Source organism: Notothenia rossii (assembly GCF_949606895.1).
Source record: "Notothenia rossii genome assembly, chromosome: 3".
NCBI classification, from domain to species: Eukaryota; Metazoa; Chordata; class Actinopteri; order Perciformes; family Nototheniidae; genus Notothenia; species Notothenia rossii.
Window position 1 is genome coordinate 19,127,830 of NC_136901.1, and position 27,717 is coordinate 19,155,546.

Here is a 27,717-nt window from a genome sequence, read left to right on the forward strand (position 1 = left end):
AAATCTCAATTGTGTGAGAGTTGGCAGCCCTGTGAACTCGCTTGACATTATTATGTATGAAACTGCCAATCAGATTTATTTACTTATTAATCGAAGGTGCCGGAACGCTGTTCTGGGTCGTTCCCGCCCACTTTAACCCCTGTGTGTGTGTGTGTGTGTGTGTGTGTGTGTGTGTGTGTGTGTGTGTGTGTGTGTGTGTGTGTGTCTTCACTTGCAGAGAAAAGCAATCAGCTTCATGGACTGCTTTGCATCACTCCAATAGTGTCCAGAGCTGGCTGCCATTACAAGTAGTGGTTTGGGATTGTAGCAATGCAGTTGCAGTTGTTTTGCAATTTACTTGATATATGTTGCAATGCAGGCATGTGTTCAATTGTTTATAGCCTGCATTTATTTTGTTATTAGACTTTTATAAATCATTTAATTTTAACTAAGAGTGAAACACTTGGTGTGTGTGTGTGTGTGTGTGTGTGTGTGTGTGTGTGTGTGTGTGTGTGTGTGTGTGTGTTGAAATGCACTTCAAATGATCACTTTTCTCTTGATTTCCCTTTGATATTTTGTTTAGGTACAGTGTTACTTGCAGCTGATTGATTGATTGTTTTATGGGTATTCTGTGTTGAGATGGTGCAAATATTTTTAATACATATCTAATATATTTCTAATACATTGCTCTCGTGTTGTTCTTTCACATAACTAAGACTATAGAAGTGTAAAAAATAGGCTACGTCAGATTATTCCAAGGGACATACATGTCAAGTCAAGTCAATTTTTATTTATATAGCCCAAAATCACAAATCAGAATGAGGGGGTCCTTGGTGTATTCTCTATCTTGTAAGGGGTCCTTGGCTGAAAAACAATTGAGAACCTCTGCTCTAAAGTACCACAGTCTCTTCTCCTAAGTCCTTTTGAATTCTCCTATCCACTATCCCTTAACCCCGTGACGTTTCACTCAGAGGTCAAGGAATAGGAGATATAGGATTAGAATTTAGGAGCTAATTTTTGGATTATCGGAACGCAACCCTGGAAATCTTCGCTTTGCTTCCCCACAATGCAGTTCGGCGAAAAGCGAGACAAAGTGACGTCATCCCCATTCAAAGTCAATGGGCAGAGAAGCGTTGGAAGATTTTTTTAAAGCTGCTGTGTGGACGTACCGTAACTCTCCACTACAAAAGGTATTAATTACATGTAGTAAAAGAACACGATATAAAACATTCTTGAAATACTCAAGTAGAGTAGTACCTCAAAATTGTTTTTAAGTACAGTACGTCGCTACTTATTTACAGTAGGCTTACTTACTTCTTTACACACTGCATTGTATGATTGGACAACCATACTTGCCATGCGAATTGGTTGCAGCTCTGCATCCTAAACAAGAAAGCCCAATTTCAATTTGACACTCGTTTTTCAAAGATATAGAACAAGTATTGTTGTATTCTGTAGTAATAGGCTATGTAGAATATGTTCGGTTACAGTACATACTTCCACTCGGTGGGTGGCGGTAATGAAGCAGGACCATGAGCAGGACAGGGAGACATACAGACGGGAGAAGCTGAGCCGCCATTTCACTTTTCATTCATTAGGGTCGAGGCCTAAGTTACATCGTATAATTGGTGAGTTATAGAATATATGGTTGAAACGGTAAATTAACTGTTTAAGTTGGTATTGAAACCCTGACATCGTAGCGTTGTTTTATATGTGTTCTGAAAGGATATCTGCTGAATTAACAGGCATACTTTAACAAGTAAGCTGTTAGCTAGCTCAGCTAATATGTTAGCTTTCTGAATCCATACGCCTTCCTTTCGAAAACATTAGAACGCCATTACACTGATACATGAACGAGCATGGAAGACTTGCGCAATGAACATTATAACTACTGTAGTATGTTAAAACCGAGCGAGTAGTTCAGGCTGTAGCGTCATGCTAGATACTCTGCGAAGAATAATAAAGCTTAATAACTATTTTTAGCAAGCTAGCTTAGCCAGCTAGCACGACTTGTTTGCTGACGTTAGGCTTATCTATTACCTTTTTAATCAAACTACCCACAGTTGGTACATATAATAAAGTAGCATGCAAGGTTTAAAAACTCCTTCTTTAAGGCGAATACTGTATCACAAGTGTACACGCGAGCTTTCAGAGCTTGTAAACACTGTTGTGTATTTAGATTAGGCGGAAGTGTGTATGTATGTACACATTTATGGTACTTTACCCAAGTATTTTCATTTTTGCACTAGTTTATACTTCTACTCTACCACATTTCGGAAGCCAAACGCCGAACTTTTTTCTCCTACATTAATTTAACGGATTAATTTACTAGTTACTTTTCCAATTTTGACACTAAATACTTATGCAAAACCTTTAAAATGTGATTATTTGGTATAGATTAAACCATCCAATATTATATTTAAGCAACTAAGACCATGAGTGGGTCAACTGAAAATTAATTGCCAGCAATTTTGCTCAGAAGTTTTTTATTAAAAAATATTTCACAATTATAGCTTCTTAAATGTGAATATTTATTAAAAAAATATTAACATATTTTAATTTGTATATTGTAATGTGTACTTGATACTCCCTATTCTTTGAGTACATGTTCCTAATCATACTTACATACTTACTTAAGTACCATTCTCAATGCATAACTTGAAATGTAGTATTTGTTCATTACTCAAGTAAAGAATCTGAATTATTTTGCAACCACTGTGCTTGCATAGTTTGCACCAGTGCCATACAAGTGCACGGAACTCATTGATAGGATACTTTGACACACATTCTTCAATATTGTAGGTTTGTCGCCTTTTTTGGTTTATTAACGATGTAAGTTAATATTGTCCATATAATGTAACAGACCTGTCAGTCACATAATATACATCTGAACCACCAAACGGCAATCGTTTTTTTTAACAGAGTTCAACCTTATTTACCTACATGATGACTATTTAAAATAAGCCCTATGCCAAATGATTGACCTGTTAACTCAAATCATACATGTTTTAGGTACAAATTGAAAAAGACTAAACTACAGATCAAAGAAAGACAAAAAATGGTTATTGTTGTATTTAGATTTTTAGAATCCGATGGCACACTGGATAAAATTGAGCACACCATTTCGTATTTGTTTTAAGATTCAAAGGTTTATTGTCAAACATATACACAACTATGGTGAAATTATGTAATGATGAAAAACTTAAGTCGCAGGTTCCTCAACAGTGCAATTTAACATAAAACAATTAATTAAGTAACATCAGATCAATATTCAATAAATGATTGTAATGAAAAACATAAAATGAAAATATTTACTTCCATAAAGTAAGGATTTATTGCTGGTCTGTTGTATTTTAATGCATTAGTGTTTGCTAGATTTACCTAAGAAACTGGCAACCAAGTGTATTTATTAAGTACATCACTTTCCTTTTGACAGAGAGTTAGTGCTGACAACCCTGTTGACATTACATTGATTGGGGTTAAACAGAAGTAACTGACACATGTTTCTAATTCTTCCAGGATACACATAACTACCACCATGGTTAAAATGTTTATTGGCAATCTTGCCTGCAACACTACACCCGAGGAGCTCCGAGAACTCTTCGAGAAGTATGGAAAAGTCACAGAAAGTGACGTTGTCAAAAACTATGGCTTCGTACACATGTCCAACATTTCTGAAGCAGAGGAGGCCATTCGAAACCTCCACCAGCTCCAGCTGAATGGCTGGCGCATGAATGTGGAGATGAGCAAAGGGAGGCCCAAGTCCACCACCAAACTACATGTCAGCAACCTCGGCGAGGGGGTTTCCAACCCTGTTCTGCGGGCTAAGTTTGAAGAGTTTGGTACGGTGGTAGAGTGTGACATAGTGAAGGACTACGCGTTTATTCACATGGAGCGAATGGAGGACGCCATGGATGCCATCAGTAAGCTGGACAACACGGCCTACAAAGGTGAACTCTTTGGCAGGGGAGAGCTAGTTGTCTTTGCTGTCTATAAAAACAAATTTGGATTCTGATCTGTCGCTGTACCGCTCTCATGAAAAGTAAAATCCACTGGCTTTTTTTCCAACATTGACCATGTGGACTGAAAGTGATCCCTTGTAAGTTTGACGGTGTCTTTTGTGAAACCAGTGGCAGTGTTACTGGTGAATAGGCTCTGGCATAAAATCTCCTGCACCTGGCGCGGATGGTTATTTCGCTTTGCTCAGTGATTTTCGGTAAAATGCATTTAGCGTGTTTAATAGTCGGTAAGAGCCTTTTTCGTATCAGAAACCCTCGGTCTCATGCGTGTCTTCTCTCTCCTTACAAGGCAAGCTGATGAGCGTACAACTGTCCACCAGTCGGCTGCGCACGGCCCCAGGAATGGGAGAACATACCGGCTGCTATGTCTGCGGGAAACATGGTCACTGGTCGAAAGATTGTCCAGTCAGTCGGAACGGTAGCCACGGTGAAGGCTCAAGAGGTCACAGCAGCCGGGCCCCCCCACGCAGTCCCCCGAGTTATGGCAGGGGCAGCTATGAGATGCCCTCCCCTCCAGCTGAATACAGGAGTGGCTCTGCGTATAGTCGCTCTAGTTACATGGGTGGGTTGCCGCCTCCCCCTCGTAGGCTCAGCGGCTACAGCCCTGAGCTGGGGGAGCGGTACGCAAGCAGAGCGCCAAGCTCCTACGCCGAGAGGTCATCAGTGTATGACCGCGACCGCCTCTATAGCAGTGTCGACTATTATGAGAAGTACAGAGATCGGCCATACGGCTCAAGCTATTTTGAGGGTCGCCGAATGTCCTATATTCCTCCTCCCCCACCCCCTCCTTCCTCCTTCTCAAAGCTCTCCTCCAGTGTAGATGCGTATGAACGTCGGGCACTGCCCCCCTCGTCATCGGCTGCAGCATACTACGCACGAGACCGCAGCCCGATCAGACGGGTGCCGGTCTCCCCATCAGGTTACGTCTACGAGCGAACACGGCTGTCCCCGGTGTCGGCCACCAGAAGCTCCTACTCTGCCCCCAGACCCAGGGATAATTACACACCACGCTATGCGCCTTACTGAAGACTGGGTGCCAAGGTGAGCAACGTGACATTGTATGATAGTACTTCTGTTCTCTGAACAGAGGCCCACTTTACTGTACAACGTTACCAGTCAGTGGGCACTGAGATCACAATTAGCTTTGTAACTTGGTTTTTAAGATACTGATTCCGGAGTCAAATAAGGTTTAACGATAAGGATAATAAAAACTTTTTTGTTTTTAATTTTTAATTTGAACAAATACAGAAGCTAGTGCACACAACGGCTCTAAATATATTTAAGTTACTAAAGCCTTAACCTCTTTACTACACAGCAATTTTTTATTTGAGTATGGTTCATCTTTATGCCCTAGTTTGAACCCTTTGTCTAAAAACGGTATTTGCTCTCTTTCAGGTCTGTTTGTGAACTCCAGGACTCTTCCTCTGCCGTCATTTCTCGAAGCTACGTGATTCCATCAGTCGTGTGTGCTTCGAAGATAAGAATTGCGGTTATTATATTGGAAATTGTGTCGGCATCTTCCAGGCGCCTGAGATGCCAGTTGCCTGCAGATGAATCGTCCTTTCAATACCATTTACATAACCTGTTTTCAATAAGGACTGACTGCACCATTTTACATTAATGATGTATCTAACAGTAATTAGCTGACTTTTTTTTCTTACCTGTGTTTCTTCCTCACGTTAATTGAATTGTTAAATCCAGTACATGTTTGGCTCCTGTTTCTTGTTTAGAAGAAGTGTTTATGTTTCTTTAATATATCAAAATGTACCTACCTTTTTTGAATGGAATGAGGGTTAACTGATGTTTCATCAGTTGTTGTAGTACAGAATCTTGCCAATGGCAAGATATATAGACTTGATCTGAGTCATTTATATGGATGTGGATAAAGATTAATGTTTGTACCCAAATGATGATAGTTGGTGTTTGTTAAATGTGCTGTGTTACTGAGATTCACATTGAACACAATAGAGAAAAACATCCATATCCATGCAACTGACAACTCCAATTGTGACACTGAGTTAGTTTCTATGGTAAGCAGATCATCTCAAACCTTCCAGCTTCATTTTTCTTCCAGTTTTAATCCATTTCTAAAAAATATATAATTTACACATTTGATAACAGTTATGAAGTGTCTGTTGATCTGAAGTCAACATTTCATAACAAGGGACACCATAAAAAAAGTCAGCTGTCATGCAATGTGCAACTACATAACATTTTGTGTATGCTTTCTGTCTATGTAATGTTGCACACTTTGCCAACACAAAATAGTCTGTTATCTCCTTACTTTTATTCGGGATGGATGTTTTTTTGTGTCCATACTAGTATAACCAGCACTTGTGTTCTCTGGAAGGTGCCTTTGGTGTTTTTTGCAGTTTGTATTTTTCATACTAGCTGTATACGTACTAGCATAGCCTACATCTAAAATGAATATAATTTTGAATAAACCAAAACTGTTTTTGGTAACATTTCTTTTCAGTTCTTTCTTTAAATGTTGTCAGGTTTAGTATGTAGTGGAAATACCAATTTGAGAATCTAATAATCCACATACTGACTCACATGGATTCAAAAGTCCAAATATTGCTTATTAAGTAGCAACCATTGGGTATATTAATGTCGGACCAGGGTAAAAACAATGCAACATTTACATTCATGTTAGCAAGCCTGGGGTTTAGGACCCTCATAGGGTAACATATATTTATAGGTAGGCTAAAACAAATTGTTAATATAAAGAATGCTAATCTGTTATTTACATTTATGTAAACCGTGATTATGGGCTGCTCTTCTTAAACAAGGGGCTGTTCTGTCAAGTATTAGAAGATACACCGTTTTTATTTATATTTTTAAAGGGAATTATAGGGTTATCACATCACTAGTGATATGTGATTTACTTCTTGGCGTTTTTATTATTTTCACTCCAATTTAAAAAAAAAAAAAAAAAAAAGTCTGTCTCATATCAACATGATGGCGTAGCATTTGGTGCTGTAACGATAGTCTCTCCTTGCTAGCAGAGTTAGCTGCCTGATCCTGCTATGGTGTTTGCTTGCTCATGATTTGCTAACTTCAGTCAGTCGTAAAGGGTTCAATCGTCATTCATTCTCCGAGGGAAGAGACGCTCATCGCAGTTTTAAATAGGTAAGAATGTAAACATCACATTTTGAACGTTATCTAAAGGCTTATTTGTAATCAAAACTGTCCAATACACAGACTGACGCTAGCTAGGCTAAACAGTGGTATCAAATGCGTGTTTTGTAAAATGTATGGATACGCTAAGCTAGTTTACGGACTAACGTTTAACCTACCATGTGTTTAGACAAGACATTTGGTTAAAACTGCATGTTAAAAGTCTTGCTTATGATTTAAATCAAATATGATGATTTAGCTAGCGTTATACGAAATACATTTTATGCCACTATGTTTCTAACTCGGCTAGCATCATTAGCAGCTAACGAAAGAAGATGCAGGTACACGGTTTGCTGTGAATGGGAGAGAGTGATGTGTAAGTGTCCCTTTTGTGGAGTAATTCCAGAGCTGGAAAGGTAGGCCTTTCTATACAAGCAAGAGATAAGCAATGCAAATCCACACTGTGTTCTACAGACGAACATATTTACTAATAATTCTTCTTTTGAGGATATGCACTTTTTCATAAAACATTGAACTCACAGCCGGGGCCCTGAACCATGGATATATGAAGAGAACTGGATACAGTCAGAGGTGGAAGATCTTACAAGAAAATACAAGATGGAGTAAAAGTACCAGAGTGTAGTAATACTGTTACAATTGAAAGTCCTTAATTTACCAAAAGTAAAATAACTCATTATGCAGATGGCCAATTTCGAGATGTATAAAAAAATATGTTGTGATTTTAATTATGGATGCATTAATACGTTTATTATAGCTGGTAAGGGTTGAACTTTTTTGTATTTATTTATTTACTTCTGGGCAGTTTGTGAATTTAGTCCAGTGTTAAGTAAATTCTTATTTAAGTGTTGATTATGTTTTATAGCATTAATCAAAATCTGTAAAGTAACTTAAGGTATTAAATAAATGTAGTGGAGTAAAAGTACAACATTCTGAAGTATAGTGGTGTTGCAGTACAAAGTAGCGGAAAATGGAGATACTCGAGTAAAGTACCTCAAATAAAATAAATTAAGATAAAATGGACATTAATTAATCCCCGTAGGGAAATTCATGTGTCCGGGCAGCAACGGAATAAGAAGATGCACAGATGTTACACATGGAATATACACGGAATTGTACTTAAGTAAAGAACTTGAGTATGTGTACTTAGTTACTTTACACCACTGGGTACAGTGATAGAGGCGGTACACGTTTACTACTAACAGAATATTATTTTGTTTTGCAATATTATATGCCATTAACATTGGTTAAACAAAACTGACCCACAAAATATGTCTTGACGAACTAAAATAATCTGTATATATCCATTGATCATTCATTTTTGTCAAAGTTCATCTTGTGATGGGTCTAGTTAGTATGATTAATTATCATTTGAATTAGGTTAAATCAATTGGTCAATGTCAAAGTAAATATAATTGTGATACCAGTAACCTTGATATCTTATTCTCCCTTACCCTTAGTGACGTGGGAGCTCCACAATGGTGAAAATATTCATCGGGAACTTGTCACCAGACACAACATCGGAAGAACTTCGCTCTCTCTTCTCCCAATATGGCAAGATTGGAGAATGCAGTATTGTCAAGAACTACGGCTTTGTGCACATGGATGACAAAGCGGAGGCGGAAGAAGCCATCAGCAACCTCCACCATTATGAGCTAAATGGCCAGCCCATGAATGTAGAAATGAGCCGTGGCAAGTCAAGAGGATCCACTAAACTACATGTTGGCAACATTGCCTGTACCAACCAGGAGTTGAGGGCCAAGTTTGAAGAGTTTGGCTCTGTGTTAGAGTGTGACATAGTAAAAAACTATGCTTTTGTTCACATGGACCGGATGGAGGATGCCTTGGAAGTCATTAATCATTTAGACAACACAGCTTTTAAAGGTGAACTCTTGGGGTGGGATTAATGGGGATTTAACCATATATATGTAGTATCAAGAATATTTCAATATGTGAATTGATAGGTAAGTTACAAACATACCCACAGGTAAGTGAAGAGTGAAAAAGGAAGAGAAGTTGAAGAAAGTATGGTCACGCTTTTTATTTTAAAGCTGGCATTCGTAATGCTCGATTGTTCTAAAACACGTGGGCACCTACTGGAATTTATGATTGCCTTGTAGAATCACCTCTTTACTGGATGTTAATGCAAGTAATGAATAACAAAGCATATCTGTATTTTTACAAATCAAACTCAATGGCATAGGCCCATTAGGGGCCGGGTGAATACTAGAACAGATGAGCGTGCGGTCCTGTTTTCCCTTATTTGGTTTCCGCACACAGGTCACGTTTGACCGCGTTGTCATTGATTTCCGGTTGCACATGCATATGATTACATCTTTGTCACATGGACACTCTTAGCTACCCAGACATGGAAAGAATCCTTTGAGCTGTGTTTAAGCACTAGCTGATTCAAATAGCAATCTAACATTTAACCTTCCATTATAACACGATTCTTTTTTAAAGTTCCCTTTCGCCATTGCAAGGGGGTAAGAATGTGTGAAAAGTTACGGATTTCAGCTTTAATTACAATATTTTGCAAGCTTTATGACTGACTAGGATTAGGAGACTTTGTTTGCCAGGCAGGAAATGTCTAATATATATATTTTAAATAAATGCTGGCATAAGTCTTTATTGAGTCTTTTCTTTTCAAGGCAAACTGATGAGCGTGAAGCTTTCGACTAGCCGCCTGCGTACTGCGCCGGGAATGGGAGACAGATCGGGTTGTTATCGTTGCGGGCAGGAAGGCCACTGGTCCAAAGAATGCCCTCTAGACCAAAACGGATACCACAGAAACGGCTCAGAGCCAAAGTCTGATGGATACGATACTTCGAGATTTGGCGGGCGTGCTCACAATCGGGGTTATCCGGACTTCAGTGGTGATCCAGATTATGCTGGCGGCTATGCTCCTGTGCATGGTTATTCCCGGGGTTCTGGTCACAGCAGCAGCATGGCAGGGTACGGAAGGGGTTCGGGCTACGAGAGTGCAATGAGATACGGGCCGCATCCAGATTATGGCATATGCGCTGTTCCTGAACATAGCATGGCTCGGATGTATGGCAGTGAGGCGGCATACAGGAGCAACGGCTCGGTCTATGGCGCGGTACCACCCTACCCGATGCGGCGGTCGCCTTACGACGAAAGGGACCCGTACGGGGTTGTGGACTACTACGAGAGGTACAGGGTCAATTCTTATGGCGGCAGTTATTTTGAGGAACGTCGCACTGTCCCGTTGCCAGCTCCATCCACGCCTTCCACAGCGTTAATGCGGGAACGTCTGCCCCCCTCTAGCCTCGACCCATACGAGTGTCCTCCCCTCCCTCATCCACCAGCCCCAGTCTCCGCATACTACGCACGTGACCGGAGTCCGATTCGGAGAGTCCCTATCGAGGCAGGTGGATATGCATATGAACGCTCACGCCTTTCTCCGGTCCCCGTACTACCAAGAAGTTCTACCTATGACCATCTGCGGGATCCCGGTGCCGATCGGGCAAGATATGCATACTAATCCTTGTCCAATACAGCCAGGTGCGAGCTGTCTGATATTTAGTGGGTAGGATAGCCTAAGTGCCATTGGAATCACTGAAAATGTAAAGTAAACATTACTTGTCATTTGTAATATCAAAGGCAAAAATCCGCCCTCTTTGTATGTAAAGCGTTTGGGCAGTAAGATTACTATACAGTTTACAAACCATAATAGTCAACGAGTAGATTCCAATGTGGATGGTTACCTGCCCTCACATGCTATGATCTCATTCCAGGTACTTTGAAATGCAGTAAAAATAATGCTCTGTTGACACCTGTCATTGTCCTTGTTACTTGTTTTGGTATTGGTGCAGCTCAGGCTTAGCCTAAGTGCCGATACTAGGTTAATTTCACTCGTCTTGGACGTCTATTCAAGAGACTAGAAGAACTGAATTGTTGCCCCTCTAAAAGTAGCTATATGTTTTTACACTATTTAGACTCTGTTAATAGAAGCAAATGCAATGATTGCATGGTGCATGTTTTAAAGGGAACCTTTGTTTCACTAATTGAGTTTTTTTTTTTTTTCAGCAAAATCTAGTATTTTACCATATTCATTTTACTGTTTGTGCGAATTCATTGTTATTAGATAAGTGAAGCAATGCGAAAACAAAATTGAATACTGTATGCTTCCCCACTTATGTTGTTTAACCTGTGGGCTTAAATGTCACACCTGTACCAAATATAGACCTGCACAAAAAAAATGGTTAGACTTTTTTTATTTGGTTTATATCAAACATTTTGTGAAATTAAGTTGAACTTTATATCCATCTGCATTGTGATGTTTTTATCGGTAGGTGCATTACTTTCATTATAGATAATAGATTTTAATTGCTGTGATAAGTATGAGGCTTCGCAACTTAAAACACATGTTGTTGAGTTTCATAATGACTATGACCTAAAATGTCTATGCTGTTTGTTTCGATTTCTAATGAAGAGGATACAAATAAAATTAGTTTCTCTAAAGCCTGAACACTTTGAACTGTATGTTTGTTGTGCTGAGTCATCTGTCAAACCAAAGGCCTGTTCTACGAAGCAAGATTTGGGGTTAGCGAGGTAACTTCAGGGTTAACTGGGTTTTTGGTCCAACAACGCTGGTTCACTTCTTACCGGGGTTAATCTCCATTGTAATTTCTGCTGAACACCTATCCTGCTCCGGAGCAGGATATGTTCGGGATTAGGGTTAGTTAAACCAGATCACTCCAAGATACCCACGGTATGTGGAACAGGCTTCGTACTAGTACAGAGGCCTGTAATACGAAACTGGTTCAACCTAACCTGGATATGTTTGAGTTAGCCGGTTGGCCTAATCCAAAACATACGCGCTCTCGCTAAACGGTACTACGAAGCGGGTTATCAAGTGGATCGCTCAAGCCAGCCGTGCCCTATCTAGTTAGGTGCGCGTTCACATGAAAGGGGTGGTATTTGGAGCATTCGACCAATCACAAACATGGAGAAGCGTACTGACAGCGCAGCGTCATACTTCCTGAATGAAAAGTCAACTATAATATTAGACATATGAAGAAGTTAAACTTTAAACATCCATGACTTAAACACTGTATCCAGGATAAAAGCCACATAGTTGCACCTGCAAGGTGAATACAGCTGGTAAAAGAAAAAGTGTTTGAATGCGTACATTAACAGGTTTATGATATCACTACCCCGTCTAAGACACGAGTGGATCTGACTTTAATTACATTTGTCTCGAGTGTTTCGTCAATTTAATGTGTTGCTTAAAATAATACTTCTGCATACAGTATGTGACACTGTGAGTGTTGCACGGCCAGATATGGCTCAGCTGACTCAGATAAGGAAATATTTGATACATTATGATGTGATATGCCGCGGACTGTACTTAATGTTACTCTGATCCGGTTACTTATGTTGTGGCAGATATTTAAGTAAGCTTTCTTAACGCTAGTGTTTTAATAGTCAGATTGCTCTGAACATGGGAGGTGATATTCTATTAATGTTCACGTTCACACAGTCGGTGATTTTTGCCGGCCGTCTTTCCTGCAACGGCAGCTTTTCTGTATTTCCTTTTTCCTGTAATATGACTTGATCGCTTTAAACTCCGCACACTGAGCTCTGATTGGTCAGCAGGCAGTGCTTTCACTGAGTTGAGCTCTTAGCCTGCACAGCATAAATTACCATGGAGATCTAGCCTGCTAAAAAAAGAACCAGCTTCGTAGGACCGGAAACCCCGAGTTTTCGCTGAAGTTAGCCGGCTAAGCAAAAATCCTGCTTCGTAGTATACCCCCCTGATCTCTGCTTAGTGAAACAAATTAAGGAAAATAAATGCCACACATGACGTTCCCAGCATATTGACCTTATCAATGCGTGTTTGAAGACATAACGACATGCTATATTAGGGTGACATGACATGTCATACTCATACAGTAGGTATTATTGTACATGTACAACACATTCAGAGTCAGATGTAAAGGTCTTGCAACATTAGACTGAATATCCATTACCGAATTCATATTACCCCATACTTTCAGATGTTAACTTTCCATGCTTATTTAGAGGTCTAAAGCCAATATTCTGTCAGTCATGCTTTGCTACAAGATACCAGGTTCTAATCAACAATTGTAATCCTTGTTGCTTGCCCACTGTTGTAAAATACAATATTTATTGTGTTTGTAAATAAAGTGCCATGAAGTAATGTAAAAGCAGAGAATACATTCAAGAACAAGTTAATACGAGTGCATACTTGGTAGTAATAATGTATAATTCATGTTCAGTGTCATAACGGGATCGATACTCATAAGAACCAATCCGTTTTAAGAACTAGAGTAACAAATGAGACTTTTCCCACTTTTCACAAGGCCGAAGAGGAGGGGCTTGTTCTGGCCAATAGGATTGCATTTTTACGACAGCACATCCTCCTCCTTGGTCCATAGGACCATCCTTTGTGGTTTTCCGTTGGACGCCATTTTGATTAAAGTAATGTGAAGGTGGATTGAAGACAATACTGGTAGTTATTTTCTTAATTTAAACGACTTTATACTTGAGTCGACGGGAGTTGGACGGAGACTACGCTATTTGAGGACACCGAAAATGGCTACGGGCGCAAACGCAACTCCTTTAGGGAAGTTGCACCCCAGTATTGGCGCTAAACGAGGATTTGAGGCTGGGCCTGGTGCGGGGAACGGGTTGATGCCAACACCGGGGCCGCCTGCACCCTTTCCTTCTATACAAGCTTTTCAACCACCCATGCCCACCGCAGCTTTTCCGCAACCACATCAGTTCAATCCGGTGACAAGTTTTTCGCCCCAGGCCCAACAGCAACCAACTGCGGGAGGCGGAATGTCCAAAGCAGGTAACTTCACCTAACGTCTGCTAGCATTAGAACTCCTTAATGCGGCATGAGTTACCGCTAGCCTGTTAGCTAATGTGGCTATGTAACAAGGCCCAACATGAAGCCACGGCACAAAATCGTGACGGTACTGCTAACTATTACTAACTAAAGACAATAGTTTACGCCTACATGCATTTGCTAACACTTAAGCTCACTTGCAAGTGTTAAAATGTTCCCATTCAACGGATTTTGTTGATCATCCATACACGCAAGGTAAATAAAGAAACGTAACCCCATGTGTAACGTTACGGCAAGGGAGACGTTACCAGTGTTTTAACGCTGTTTTGTTATTGACGCATATAGAATACTTATTGGACTAAACTATTAGCCTTACATCCATGTTAATATGTCACATTTTTACAACTTAAACCAGGGAAACGTTTTGAACCTTTTAAGCTGATCGGACCAAGCTTTCATGCTATTGGTTGGCGTCAACATACCCATCCCTATTGGTGTTTAGGAACGGGGCTGCGTGTGGTCATGTGGCCTTTTTTTATTTATTGTGGAGATGTTTTGGTTATACTTATGCTGTATGATCTCAAACGTTTTTTACTAGGGAACATTTAACACGGTTTCCCCTCAGAAACCTAAATGGTAATACGAATTTAAACACCTTAATCAGAATCATACAATACTAATGCATACAAACATCTCTTAAGACATTTGATGACATGTTAAGACGTACAATTTTGGCCCATTAACAAGTTCTCAGTAGTACACGTTTTTGTCCAACTTGGTTTATCGAAAACCTGTCATGCCAAACTTATAAAACACTAATGTTAGTCATATAAACCGTTGTCAATGGCTGAGTTGGCTTTATTGTTAATACATTTTTTTGCTATTAAGTCCAGCTTCTCATGGCTACGTCTGAGTCTATTTCTATATACAAGTAAGGTGGCACTTGGATCGATTTACAACCTGTACCTCATGCATGAAGCTACTGTCAAGACATATAATTAATGTGTCTCTTGGTAGATTTCAATCTGAAGAAATCCAGGAAGAAGAGTCGCTGGAGCAGCGAGACACCTGATCAGAAGACAGTCATTCCGGGCATGCCCACTGTTATTCCCCCTGGACTGACCCGCGATCAGGAGAGAGCCTACATAGGTAAATATTTTTATTTAAATAAAGGCAGAAATAACTTGATGATTAATGTTGTATCATATTGTAACTATTAATGCAGTTTGTTTCATAATGTCTCATCTATTACATCTGTTTGAGATTTAAGTTTCTGACATGCTGCATACCAGTATTAATGTTACATTTATGTCCTGTTTGCTGAATTCCCAACAGTTAGAGCTCTCTGAAGGCACCCACAACATGCATTACTAACTACAAGCTTGTAATATTTTTCAATGCATTTGACTGTGACATTAATATGTTACACAAAATGGGAAATGTCTAATTTTGCTCCAACTGTTGAGACAATGCAATCATTTCCAATGAGCAATGATTATAACTTGATGATGTAAGGTTTTAATTATGGTTATTTCTCTTTATTGGAAGTAAAATGGTTCCGCTGTGGAAAATGTTTCTGTGGTCTTATGGTTTGCATACCATTGGGCACCCATTAGCAAGAAGAGTTTGAGATAAATGATTGAACACCACTGCTTGCTGATATCTGTCCAGAGCTGCAGGTTGCTACTCACTGTCTTGCCTGATCCCCTACACATCATCAGTATTGTTCCTGTGCATGGAGGCGTAACTCATAATGTCCTAACATGACAAAATGTGCTTCTGTTTATATTGGTCTAAGTGTGAGCAATGCTGCTTCAATGGCAATTTAATCAAACCGGTTTTAATTATAATTTAATCTAATTGATTTAGTGGGCATGCAAATTGGGATCAGTTGTTCTGATTGTGGCCTTAACAAAAAACTACAAGGTTTTTAACCACAAATGCCTTCCAGCAGCACTGTGGCACCAAAATACTGCCTTCACATGCCCTCAGCGGGGTGGTCTGAAGCAGATGAATCCTTTTTTTGTCAATAACTGACATTGTTATTGATTCTGTACACTCATTGGTAATGGTTGTTCTTCCTTGGTATGTAGACATTCATTTGTGCCCGCCTTCTGTTGGTCACACTTATCGTTTCCTTTGCTCATTCAGTAGATCCCCTTAAACAATCCAAGGGAAGCGTTTTAAGATGACATTGCTGTGATCCACCATTCACAGGCCCTGTATTCATCTCTATAATCAAAAGTAATTGTTTCAGGGACCACTGAATCTCTGTGTATGGGGGGGGGGGGATTTCATTGCAGCTTCATAATGTGCATGGGATGACTGATTTATTTCATTGCGTACTAAATGTAATAATTTCCTCTGTCACTGCTGCCCCTCATTTTAAGATCTGTGGAGTGCAAAGAGTGACTATGATCACCTTTTTATTTATTGTTGAACATGCAAAACAAACAGACCAATCAGTGATATTCTAGACCTGACGTGTCCTTAAAATACCAAAGCCTGTGTTGACATTTCAGAAAGTGAAGCCCCTCTGCGCTTAGGTTTTAAATATTAAAGATATTGATATATTTGGCATAAGGAACCATGGTCTAGACATTTACTGATATGCTACCACGTTATCATTTTCTGAGCAAAAGTATGTTTGGTTTATGCTAATATATAAATGATCCCTAGAACATATTCGCAAATGTGTTCCTTTGCTGTTCTCAGATAGGACTTAAGTGTGCTAGAGTCTCACAAGATGTTCATTTGATCTCCTTCTTTTATTTAACAGACTCACCATTTGTCTTAACCTCAGTATTGTATGAGACATTGCTCTAATGTGCAGAGCATTGTCTCTCTGATGTTGTTATGGTAACCACATTTCTCTCCATCCTTGTTTTTCTTTCCTAACCTGAATTCTTCCAGTCCAACTGCAGATTGAAGACCAGACTCGTAAACTGCGTACAGGAGACCTGGGAATCCCTGTTAACCCTGAGGACAGGTCGGAAAAAGTTTAAACCCATGAACAGTAACATTTTCTCTACCTTCTTGACTTTTTGGAAAACAGATGTTGATTTTCAGTATATCTATCTATCTATCTATCTATCTATCTATCTATCTATCTATCTATCTATCTATCTATCTATCTATCTATCTATCTATCTATCTATCTATCTATCTATTAGTAGTATTAGATTGCAGATGTATAGTCACAGAGCCTAAACATATAGGATAATTAATAAATATAGGTGTATGCATTTTTTTGCTAAAAAATAATGAGACCATGTTCGCAATTACATCAAAATGAAACTCAATCTATTACATTTTTTTCTTCAATTTATCAAATTTAGTGAACACTTTAATTTAATTAAACTTTTGATTAAGAAATATGAACTCTTAATGATTGGCTAAAGTGCAAATTTATGTGAATCTCAATATCAATATTTTTGCTCAATCGACTGCAGAAACTAAAGTAACTTCCACTTTGAGTTTTTCAATTGAAACTCGTTTTCTTGAACTGAAGTAAAAAGAACCATCATTTTCTACATTTATTTTTTAGTCAAACCCATTTTTAAGAATAAACTGTTTCATTATGATGTAATAAAAAAACATAGTTTCAATCCTGGATTGAACACAATCGATTTAATAAAAAAAAATTGTATTGTAATGAATAAGGGAGCTAGGGGGTATGAATGCTCTGGCAACTCAGCGAATATAGGTCAATTATAAATTGAGATTTATTTTAACTGAGCTTAAATTGACATTTCTTAGTAGAACCAATACAATGTGAATATTTACAAATTTTTAGTGGATTATTTCTCATTTAACTTGACCATTTTGTCTGCTTCCTAGTTAGCCTTCTAGTATTTAATCAACATGTTTTCACCCTCTGCTTGTTTTATGTGTCTGATGTAGAATGCTGTGTGAATATATGAATAATAATTCATAATGTTTAAAGATTTTCCTCTGAAACAGGTTTGGGTCAAAACACCTTACTCTTTACAAAAACATTATTTTTTTATTGATTATACCGTTTACATCATTTTTACCTTCAAAGTCTGATATTCAGCTCAGATGAATTGGCTTTGTGGCTCTCAAACAAATACTATCAATTGATATTGCCTTTTCCGTTTTTTTACTTACTGGATATTATATAACTTTTTGCAAGTGGTAATTGAACTCATGGCCTGTAGCGTACATGATAATATATCATTAATTAATAGTGTTTGGATTAAATTGAACTAATTGTATGTAGCTGGTCATCTGTGTTTTTCCCGTAATGTGGTTTTAAACATTTCCACCCAGGGGGTAGAGGGGCATGTTCCAGTTTTCCCTCTGGACTCTTTAGGTCTGGAAGAAAACTGCAAAAGCAGAGGCCCGCTTATAACATAGTTTCCATAAGGATCTGATCCCGCAGGATGTGGCTTTGGCTCTGAAGAGTGTGTGAAGTTGACTTTTTGTTAGCTAGAGTCCCTGCCTTCTGTTCACTTTGTAGAGTTTCTCTTCATAATCAGACATTTCCACAGCAAGCAAAAAGCTGATTGCAGAGCTGCCGCTCTCTTATAAACCATTCCCCAAACGTATGTGACAGAACCAACTGGGGGTGTTTCAGGTTGTCACTGTTGGAAGTTTGAAGCATTTAAAAGGAAAACCAATATTTTTTTTCTCACTCTTCACATCACATGGACACAAATGTGGCTCTCTGATGGGAGAGCATAGGAAAAGGGGGATATCTAATCTTAATTCCTTTTCTCTAACCCAAATTACCCCACATCAACCTAACCCTTTTTCAAGCACAGAGCCTCCTTAACGCAGCAACACAGGTTTTCAGCATCCAAGGGGAGGTACGGACCTCTTCCGCCACGCCAACACCGAGCAACTCCCAAAGCCATCGTTTCTGTTTAGGATTGCACATTTTGCTTTGGTTTCTTTTTCTTACATCCCAACTTTCCTTTCTTGTAAGCCAACACTCCTGTACACAGGTTTAGTTATGGCCATGTCATTGTTTTTCTTTGTGGTTGAGGCCCCCCCGGTATACTGGGTTAAATACCACTATACATCTTTGGTTGCCCCTTTTTACCCTGAATTGTATAAAAGAATGGACTCTAGCCTTTAAAAATGTCAGTGCGGAGTTCCTACATAGTTTTCGTTTTTGAGTTTGCTCTTGCACTGGCCATGAGTCACGTAGTCTTTCTGAGAATTCTCTCAGTAGATCCAAAATTCCAATGTTTTTGAATTCATCCTAGTTTTATAATTGTCAGTACCCATTGATTCAAAGTTCCTAATGAAGATTTGAGTTTTAGTTAGCTGTAGCGAGCCTTTGATTGTTAATAGCAGAACTCCACTTCTAGAAAGGTATTGATGATGTCTTTCTTGTCTTTTGTCTGCCATTTTCAGGTCTCCCTCTCCAGAGCCTATCTACAACAGCGAGGGCAAGCGGTTAAACACACGCGAGTATCGCACACGGAAGAAGATTGAAGAGGAGCGTCACTCTCTCATCACTGAGATGGTTGGCCTCAACCCAGACTTCAAACCTCCTGCAGATTATAAGTAGGTTTTTTTAGCTATAAACACAGTCTGTGTTAATGTGAATAACATATTAAAAGGCACATGTTTTGAGTGTCTGGTGCAGTTGACTCTGCTAACAATTAGTCCACGCATCTTTTTAAAAATGATGACGGTAATAATCAGAAGTAGGCTTGGACGGTATTACGGTATACCAGGGTATTTCGAAATCCCGTCGGTATGATTTTCAATACCGTGACGTCACAGACTGTGCGCCAAATCACAGATGCGTTTCATTGTATTACACTGACACAGAGTTTTGACAGGGACGACATTGGTTGTAATGCACAGCACGCGCCAGCAGAGGGCAGGGGAGGGCAGTCCGTCTTTCCCGCTCTCAGAGCTCAGCACAGAGCTGAGCTGAGCAAGATGGCGGCAGCATTTGCCGGCCCCAAACTCGGACAACTAGTAAAAAAAAAAAATGCCGCTGCGCCTGTTTGGGACTATTTTGGGTTTACTCGTCGCCAGTGACTTCATCCAGCACAACGAGAGACAGAGGCACTTCTTTGGGAATGTTTAAGACGGGGTGAGTGAGTGTTGACATTTTTTAATCCTATGCAACTGGATGATGGTTTTGTAGTCGAGGTCGGACGGTTTTAAAAACGAAAGCATTTACGTGCTAAACATTCACGCGAGTAATCCAATGAATCAAATGGAAATAAGGTTTTTAACACATGCACGGAATAATATTGCCAAACTAGTTAGTGAATATAGCAAACTTTATTCAATAAGTCAAGTATTTACTCCCGGAAAATGTTTATGTATGATGATATATTGTTAACTTAGCTCACTATGGAAACAACGTCGGACATCTACAAACACGTCCTGTATCCGATCTCAAAATGTGCCATTTGCACAATGTGTCATGTACAGTATGCAGCCCTTGTTTTGCACTTGCGCGCACGTCGCGGCACTTTGCGAGCGTCTACCGGCTCGGGCTGCATTTTACACCGAACATATAATATACCGTTCGAAACATCTATTTGCCGCCGAACGCCACCTCGCTCAAGTCGACCCAAGTCATACCGTCATATACCGTATACCACGGTATGATATCAGCAAGGTATGACGGTATGAAAAAAATGATACCGCCCAAGCCTAATCAGAAACCTCAAATTCAACTCTTGTCTGCACACTTGTGTAGACAAGTGTGCTTGAAAAGAAATGTGATCTTAACAGCATGTAACATGTATGCACTATTCCCTTTTTTTGCCACTGTTCTCTTAGAAATGGTTTATTTCGTATTTTCTTCCTGCAGACCTCCAGCCACTAGAGTCAACGACAAAGTGATGATTCCCCAAGATGAATACCCTGAAATCAACTTTGTTGGTCTACTTATCGGGCCACGGTAAGTTACTCTTAATATTATTATCATGTTGGGTTATTTGACATTGTCTATAAACAAGTAAGTTAACAGCCAGCATAGTTAGAAGTGACCTTTTCCTTGTCTGTGTTTCCAGTGGTAATACACTGAAAAACATTGAGAAGGAGTGCTGCGCCAAGATCATGATCCGGGGAAAAGGCTCTGTGAAGGAGGGGAAGGTCGGCCGAAAGGACGGGCAGATGCTGCCAGGAGAAGATGAGCCTCTGCACGCCCTGGTCACCGCCAACACAATGGAGAACGTCAAGAAAGCTGTGGAGCAGGTCAGATTTAAACTGTATTGATGAGTCATACTCTATTGGAAGTTTCATATATGGAAAGCTCTTGGGTGACCTTTATAGTGTTGTGCAGGGACACAGTCTTTTTTGGGCCAAGATGGAAGTTAGTGTAGTTCCCCTTGACAAAAATCCAATGAGATTAACTCCTTTCATTGGTTAAGGACTAATTCCTGCACAAGCCCCCAGGACGTCATCTAGGCTTGAAGTATATTTTCTTAGTGGCCAAACAGTTACACAATAAAACCTTTGTGACTTTACTTTAATAGGCCCAAAAAATGAAATGATAATAAATGTGTGTCCACAGATACGCAACATTCTGAAGCAAGGTATTGAGACGCCTGAGGATCAGAACGACCTACGGAAGATGCAGCTGAGGGAGCTGGCCAGACTCAACGGCACACTGAGGGAAGACGACAACAGGTCACTACAACAAGCCAGACAGTGGTGGAGAATTATGCACACTATGGGCCCTGGTTAAGGAACATTTGTGAAAAGTGTATTATTCTGAATTTAGCTATAGTGCCTCACTGAAGACGGAATGTGTTCTCCTATAGGATCCTCCGTCCTTGGCAGAACTCGGAGCCTCGCAGCATCACCAACACCACCCTCTGTACCAAGTGTGGTGGAGCAGGCCACATCTCCTCTGACTGCAAGTACACCAGGTAAGGATCAGTTCAGCAATTCAAGGAAACGGAATGTCCAATTTCTCCATGTGGTTTTTAGAACTTTTTTGTAACAAGGTTTGCTTTGTGTAGCTCATTTGCTGCCCACAGAGCGACAGGTGGAGAGCCTCCCCAGTCAGCGCAGGACAAGGCTCGTATGGACAAGGAGTATCTGTCCCTGATGGCTGAGCTAGGAGAGGCCCCGGTCCCCTCATCAGGTGGAGGACACTCCAACAACCATGGAGGAGGGCCTCGGTCCTCAGGGCAGAACAACAACCAGCCACCACCGGTGAGTTGGCAACACATATGGTTCCAAAGTCCTGTTTCTCCAGAACAGTGTCTAAACCTGCTGTGTTTGTTTACAGCAGAACCGGCCTCCCTGGATGAACTCCGGTCCGTCGGAAAACAGGAACTACCACGGCATGCATGGTGGTCACGGAGGTCATGGAGGTCATGGTGGCCATGGTGGCCATGGTGGCCATGGAGGACTCCAACACTACCCTCCACCAATGCCCAGCATGGGAGGCCCCCCAATGCCCCCAAACCCCAACGGCATGCCTCCCCCCTGGATGCAGCCTCCGCCGCCTCCCATGGGCCAGAGTCACGGACATCCCATGGGTAAGAGTGGACCTTTCCGTCTGATAAATGCTAAAGACCTGGAGGACATTATCCAACATCTGAAATCCTCCTCCTGTAGCCTCGACATTATCCCGACAGGATTTTTCAAAACTGTTTTTCATTGCTTGGCTTCAGATATACCACACATAGTAAACAAGTCTCTTCAATCAGGTGTATTTCCACAGGCCCTGAAAACTGCAATAATTAAACCGCTCCTAAAAATGCATAACCTAGACAAAACCATAATGAATAATTACAGGCCAATAACAAACCTTCCATTTTTAAGCAAATTGATTGAAAAAGCAGTTTTTCAACAGTTGAGTAATTTCATGTTTTTAACTGACGGTTTTGATGTGTTTCAGTCGGGCTTTAGACCTAACCACAGCACAGAAAAACTTGTCCATGCTTTCATTTTCAGTGGACTGGACTACTGCAATAGTGTATTCACAGGGCTCACTAAAAAATCTATCAGAAAGCTGCAGCTGATTCAGAACGCTGCTGCTCGAGTTCTCACTGACACTAGAAAAGTGGATCACATCACTCCGGTTCTGAGATCATTACACTGGCTTCCAGTCTGCCAAAGAATTGATTTCAAAATACTACTGCTAGTTTTTAAATCAGTAAATGGCTTAGGACCGAGGTATATAGACGACCTACTCCATCACATCATCCAGGAGTCTCAGGTCTTCTGGGTCGGTTCTGCTCTCTATTCCGAGAATAACCACTAAACATGGAAAAGCAGCTTTTAGTTATTATGCCCCAACAATTTGGAACAGACTGCCTAAATCATGCACGTCCGCCGAAACACTTCCTATTTTTAAATCCCGAATAAAAACGCACTTATTTGCCGCTGCTTTTAATTGAGCTGCCCATACTCACACTACAGTATGCCTTTTCAGTCATGTATTCTGTACCTGCTGTGTTTATTTATTTAATTAATTTCATTACCTTTGCTTATTATGCCTGTTTGTAAATGCCTTTTTAATAATGTATTTGTTCTTAAATGTTGTTTGCTTTTAATCTGTAAAGCACTTTGAATCGCCACGTGCTGAAAAGTGCTATATAAATAAAATTGCCTTTCCTTGCCTTATGGGATTGGGGAGTTTTTAACTTGTCTCAAGTTCTAGTTGGATGAAATTAACCCAATAGGGCAGTGGTTCCCAACCTTGGGGGCGCAGGGGGGCGCCAGGCCTCAGATGATTTGAGGCCAAATATCATATTTAGACTTTTTTTTTAACATATAATTGTAAAGCAATACATGATCGTCACTAAAAGCCTTGTCTCTACATTACAATCAAATATAAAAAATAGTTGACTAATTAATTTGAATAACAATTCAAGTTAGTAGCTATTATAGGCATAAATGTAAATGTAAATGTATAATTGTTTCTTCTGCCCGTAAAGTGTCCAAACCGGGCTTTTCTGGATAAGCGCATTTTTAAAACAGTCATTGTCCATGCCGGTTTCATTTGGATTATTTGTCACACTTGCTCCGATCAGATTGGTCTCCTCCATTTTGTAGATTATTTACGACTTTTGAATCCACATAAACACATCGGCAAAATCCGGCTTACTTTGAGCATGTGTTTTAAACAGTTTGATCCCTTTGTGAATTGTTTCCACTTCCACGCCGTCCTTCAATTTCTTCATACAGCGGGAATCCAAATGAATTAATCCTGAGTCCAATAACCATCAAAATCACTCCAATAGTGCTCCTTAATTACGCTTTCATCGTCCTTTAACAAAATACTTCACATTCATCCAGTTTGTGACAGTAGTTGTAGCATATTTGAGACTTTTAAACTTCAATTACCGCTGAAAGTCCGTGTTGCCCAGCGACAGCCCCAAAACATCACTGCTCTAGAGGAGATCTGCATGGAGGAATGGGCCAAAATACCAGCAACAGTGTGTGAAAACCTTGTGAAGACTTACAGAAAACGTTTGACCTCTGTCATTGCCAACAAAGGGTATATAACAAAGTATTGAGATGAACTTTGGTTATTGACCAAATACTTATTTTCCACCATCATTTGCAAATAAATTCTTTAAAAATCAGACATTGTGATTTTCTTGTTTTTTTTCTTTTTCTTCTCATTTTGTCTCTCATAGTTCAGGTATACCTAGGATGAAAATTACAGGCCTCATCTTTTTAAGTGGGAGAACTTGCACAATTGGTGGCTGACTAAATACTTTTTTGCCCCACTGTATATGACTGAATAACGCAGGTGACTCCTAGAGAAATAAATCCAGTCAAAATGGAGCTCGAGAGCTGACTGTTGGTAAATGATAAGGGACGGCAGGAAATGGGTTTTACTTTAGTAGCTTATGTTCCTCAGACGACATCATAACTCACAGCCCTGGACAGTCTGGAAATTCCACAAAGGAGTGCTGCTTTTTGATAAAGTCTATTGGCTTTTAATATCAACATCTTTATAAATGATAACAAAAGTCTGTGTGTTGTGTTCAAATGAGAATAAACAAAGATTCTAGGATATAAATGTTTGTCTTTTGGTTTCATTGCAGGTCTGCTGCCACCTCCAATGGGCATGATGCCACCCCCACCTCCTCCCCCCAGCAACCAGCCACCTCCCCCTCCTTCTGGACCTCTGCCACCATGGCAACAGCAGGCTCCACCTCCCCCTCCAACGAGCAGCATGGCAACAAGTACGCAGCTACCCTGGCAACAGAGTAAGACCACGTTGAAATTGAAACCATTCCATATTTCTCTACTTCAAACACAGTTCTAATATTCAGATATTATATATACTATTTGGCTCATCTTTTTGCACATGACTGAAAAAACCTTCTTTGCCCAAATTAGATTGCATCAGCATTCACATGTGTCCAGTAATGCAGTGTTCACTGTTTTCTGCAGACATGAGCATGATAGCTTATAAACAATGGAGCCACATATCACAATATTAATTGATCAATGAGTGTATAATTTGTTGTGTGTTGCCAAGTTTCCAATATATGGTACGACTCACTGGAAGTCCCACCCTCATTGAGAGGGTCTTATTTGCAGTGGGGAACAAAATGGGACCTGGTGTCAGAAGTGAGTCGTGCTTAGCCATGCAGTGTTAATGAGGTGTGTGTTGTAGTGTGAGATGACAAAGTTAACATTTTGATGGCTTTAACCTGTTAAGCCCCAAAGACCCCTTCGGCGGTTCTTTTTTTTTTTCACGACACTGTGTCTCAGGGCATCTTAATATTTAAAAACCTATTCATGTGCGATACCAGATTAACGGGAAGAATCTCAGCTAACTGACGATACAAACAATTTTTACCAAAGCAAAACACAAGTCTCATAAGAAGCATCTAAATGAGCCCTGAGCGAAAAAATAAAGATACCCAGTGCATGACATTAAGGATTTTGGGAGCTTAGATGGCCCTATGGTTAGTTAGCTGCTAATAGTAGCTACCAGAGTTATCGCAGCTTCCGGTTTTGGCTATGCGTCACTCTCACTCCGTGCGTGCTTGTGTGTGTGCGTGCGTGCGTGTGTGCGTGCGTGTGTGTGTGTCCCTCGATTCCATTCCAAAAGAGATGTCAATCAACAAAATCCACCAAGGGGGGCCTGAGATATGGAAAATCCACCCAAATGACCCCAGTAGTGTTTATTTTTTGCTAAATCTCTCTAAAAATGTCACTTGTTATATATATAGGGTACTTATTATATGTTGTAGTTTGGATTCCTAAAGCTTTTATTCTTTCATCCCATCATTCAAGGGTGGTTTTCACTATAAGTAATTACAATAATTTACATTTTTTTACTGTTCAGTCTGAATTTAATTTAAAATAAAAACATCTCTATTGACTCTGACACTTCTACATCCAACTCACCTTGCTTTGAGAAAAAAGATTATTAATTTAACCATTTTAGAAGGGAAGATATGGTCATTTGTTCTGGGAATGTCCTTTTCGAGCCTGAGACCTGAAAAACAGGCTCAGAGCTAAACAGGTTAAAGAGTTAACCATCCCTTCCCCCCCCCCCTGCAGATACCACCCCCACGTCCAGCCCTGGCACCGGCACCCTGCCTCCATGGCAGCAGCCCCAGCAGCCAGCAACCTCCGGAGCCCAGCCCCCCCCACCCATAGGAACCCCCTCCATGGTGCCGCCTCCCCCAGGCGTCCAGCCCCCGTTGCCCCCGGGCGCCCCTCCTCCTCCCCCACCACCGCCTCCAGGCTCAACTGGAATGATGTATGCCCCCCCACCACCGCCGCCACCCATGGACCCTTCCAACTTTGTCACCATGATGGGGATGGGGGTACCAGGCATGCCCCCCTTTGGCATGCCTCCTGCCCCCCCACCTCCTCCCCCCCAGAATTAACCCTGCCACGGAAGAATCGTCCTCCCACAAGAATTTCCTTGCAGCAGATTGTGGATGGGCGCCCACAGAAAAAAGTATAACCAGTGCTTTATTTTTTATTGATCCTGGATATTGTGAAGGCATCTCTGAAACAAAGAAAGGTTGTGTTTGTTACATTTGTAAAGTTGAGTAACTTTAGTAAATGACTTATTTTCCCCGTTTTTAAAGTTTGTGTTGACATAAAGCCCCTTGTGTGCATACAATAACACTGTTGCCCTCGAGCACGTTCTGCATTGCTCCCATAGTTTGTCACAACTCTTGTATAACCAAATCAACTGCTCAAATAGCCAGACAGAAGTTAATACAACGCTTCAAATGTTCAATTCAGACCCTGCTCTATCATTGGATTTAATATATTGAAGTTGCATGATACATTGTAAACACATCACTCTGAAATGTATACTGTCATGTGTTGGCTTTGAGTTGAAAAAGAATAATATTTTTGTAATAACGAGATGTGAAGTGTATCTTTGTTCTGTCAGATGACCTTTTTGTAGTAACTGTCTCAGATTGTTTTTCCAGAAACTCCCAGGGTTTTAATTGTTTTTTCTTTACTTGCCTGCTTCTCAGTTTTGACATTGAGTTTGAAATGGGGGACTAAATACTGCAGTTTCTGACCCCTGCACTACTTGAATGCTGAAAATCTGATATATCCTTGTTTTTCTTCATCTCTTGCTCTGATAAGAAGCTGCGTGCAGTGTTTGTGTTGCTTCTGCAAGGACAAAAATATCAGTTTTGTCCCTCGAGTTATTAGAGAAGAAAAATGTTAGTTTTACTCTGTTTTTCTGGAATCAGTCTTTTGTGTTTCTGGCACTAGCCTGAATGAAAAGCTGTTGAAATCTTGCTTGGTTTATCATTAAATTGATCCATTTCACCTTTT

At 40.3% G+C, this 27,717-nt stretch overlaps 3 protein-coding genes across 7 annotated transcripts; all 3 read left to right on the plus strand.

Moving 5' to 3' along the window:
• Positions 1 to 1,175: 1,175 nt before the first annotated feature.
• LOC307033138 (RNA-binding protein 4.1-like) lies at positions 1,176 to 3,994 on the plus strand (the record flags this gene model as incomplete). The annotated part of the gene is made up of 2 exons (XM_079671461.1): positions 1,176 to 1,607; positions 3,499 to 3,994. Exon 2 carries the CDS (start codon positions 3,518 to 3,520, stop codon positions 3,992 to 3,994), a length of 477 nt encoding a protein of 158 aa, XP_079527587.1. The 5' UTR covers positions 1,176 to 1,607; positions 3,499 to 3,517.
• Positions 3,789 to 27,717, plus strand: sf1 (splicing factor 1). Of its 5 annotated transcripts, XM_079671458.1 has the most exons (13): positions 6,974 to 7,130; positions 8,597 to 9,020; positions 14,995 to 15,126; positions 16,891 to 16,966; positions 19,363 to 19,515; positions 20,789 to 20,878; positions 20,991 to 21,174; positions 21,494 to 21,609; positions 21,744 to 21,851; positions 21,945 to 22,140; positions 22,220 to 22,469; positions 24,993 to 25,157; positions 26,467 to 27,717. In XM_079671458.1, exons 2-13 carry the CDS (start codon positions 8,615 to 8,617, stop codon positions 26,796 to 26,798), a joined length of 2,208 nt encoding a protein of 735 aa, XP_079527584.1. In that variant the 5' UTR covers positions 6,974 to 7,130; positions 8,597 to 8,614; the 3' UTR covers positions 26,799 to 27,717. The 5 variants fall into 5 exon arrangements, with proteins under 5 accessions (XP_079527583.1, XP_079527582.1, XP_079527584.1 ...); XM_079671455.1 differs by lacking the exons at positions 6,974 to 7,130; positions 8,597 to 9,020 and adding an exon at positions 13,557 to 13,980; XM_079671454.1 differs by lacking the exons at positions 6,974 to 7,130; positions 8,597 to 9,020 and adding an exon at positions 13,558 to 13,980 and having other exon boundaries at positions 22,217 to 22,469.
• Positions 4,290 to 6,461, plus strand: LOC307033137 (RNA-binding protein 4.1-like). Its single transcript, XM_079671460.1, has 2 exons — positions 4,290 to 5,039; positions 5,394 to 6,461. The coding sequence occupies exon 1, from the start codon at positions 4,296 to 4,298 to the stop codon at positions 5,022 to 5,024; it is 729 nt and encodes a 242-aa protein (XP_079527586.1). The 5' UTR covers positions 4,290 to 4,295; the 3' UTR covers positions 5,025 to 5,039; positions 5,394 to 6,461.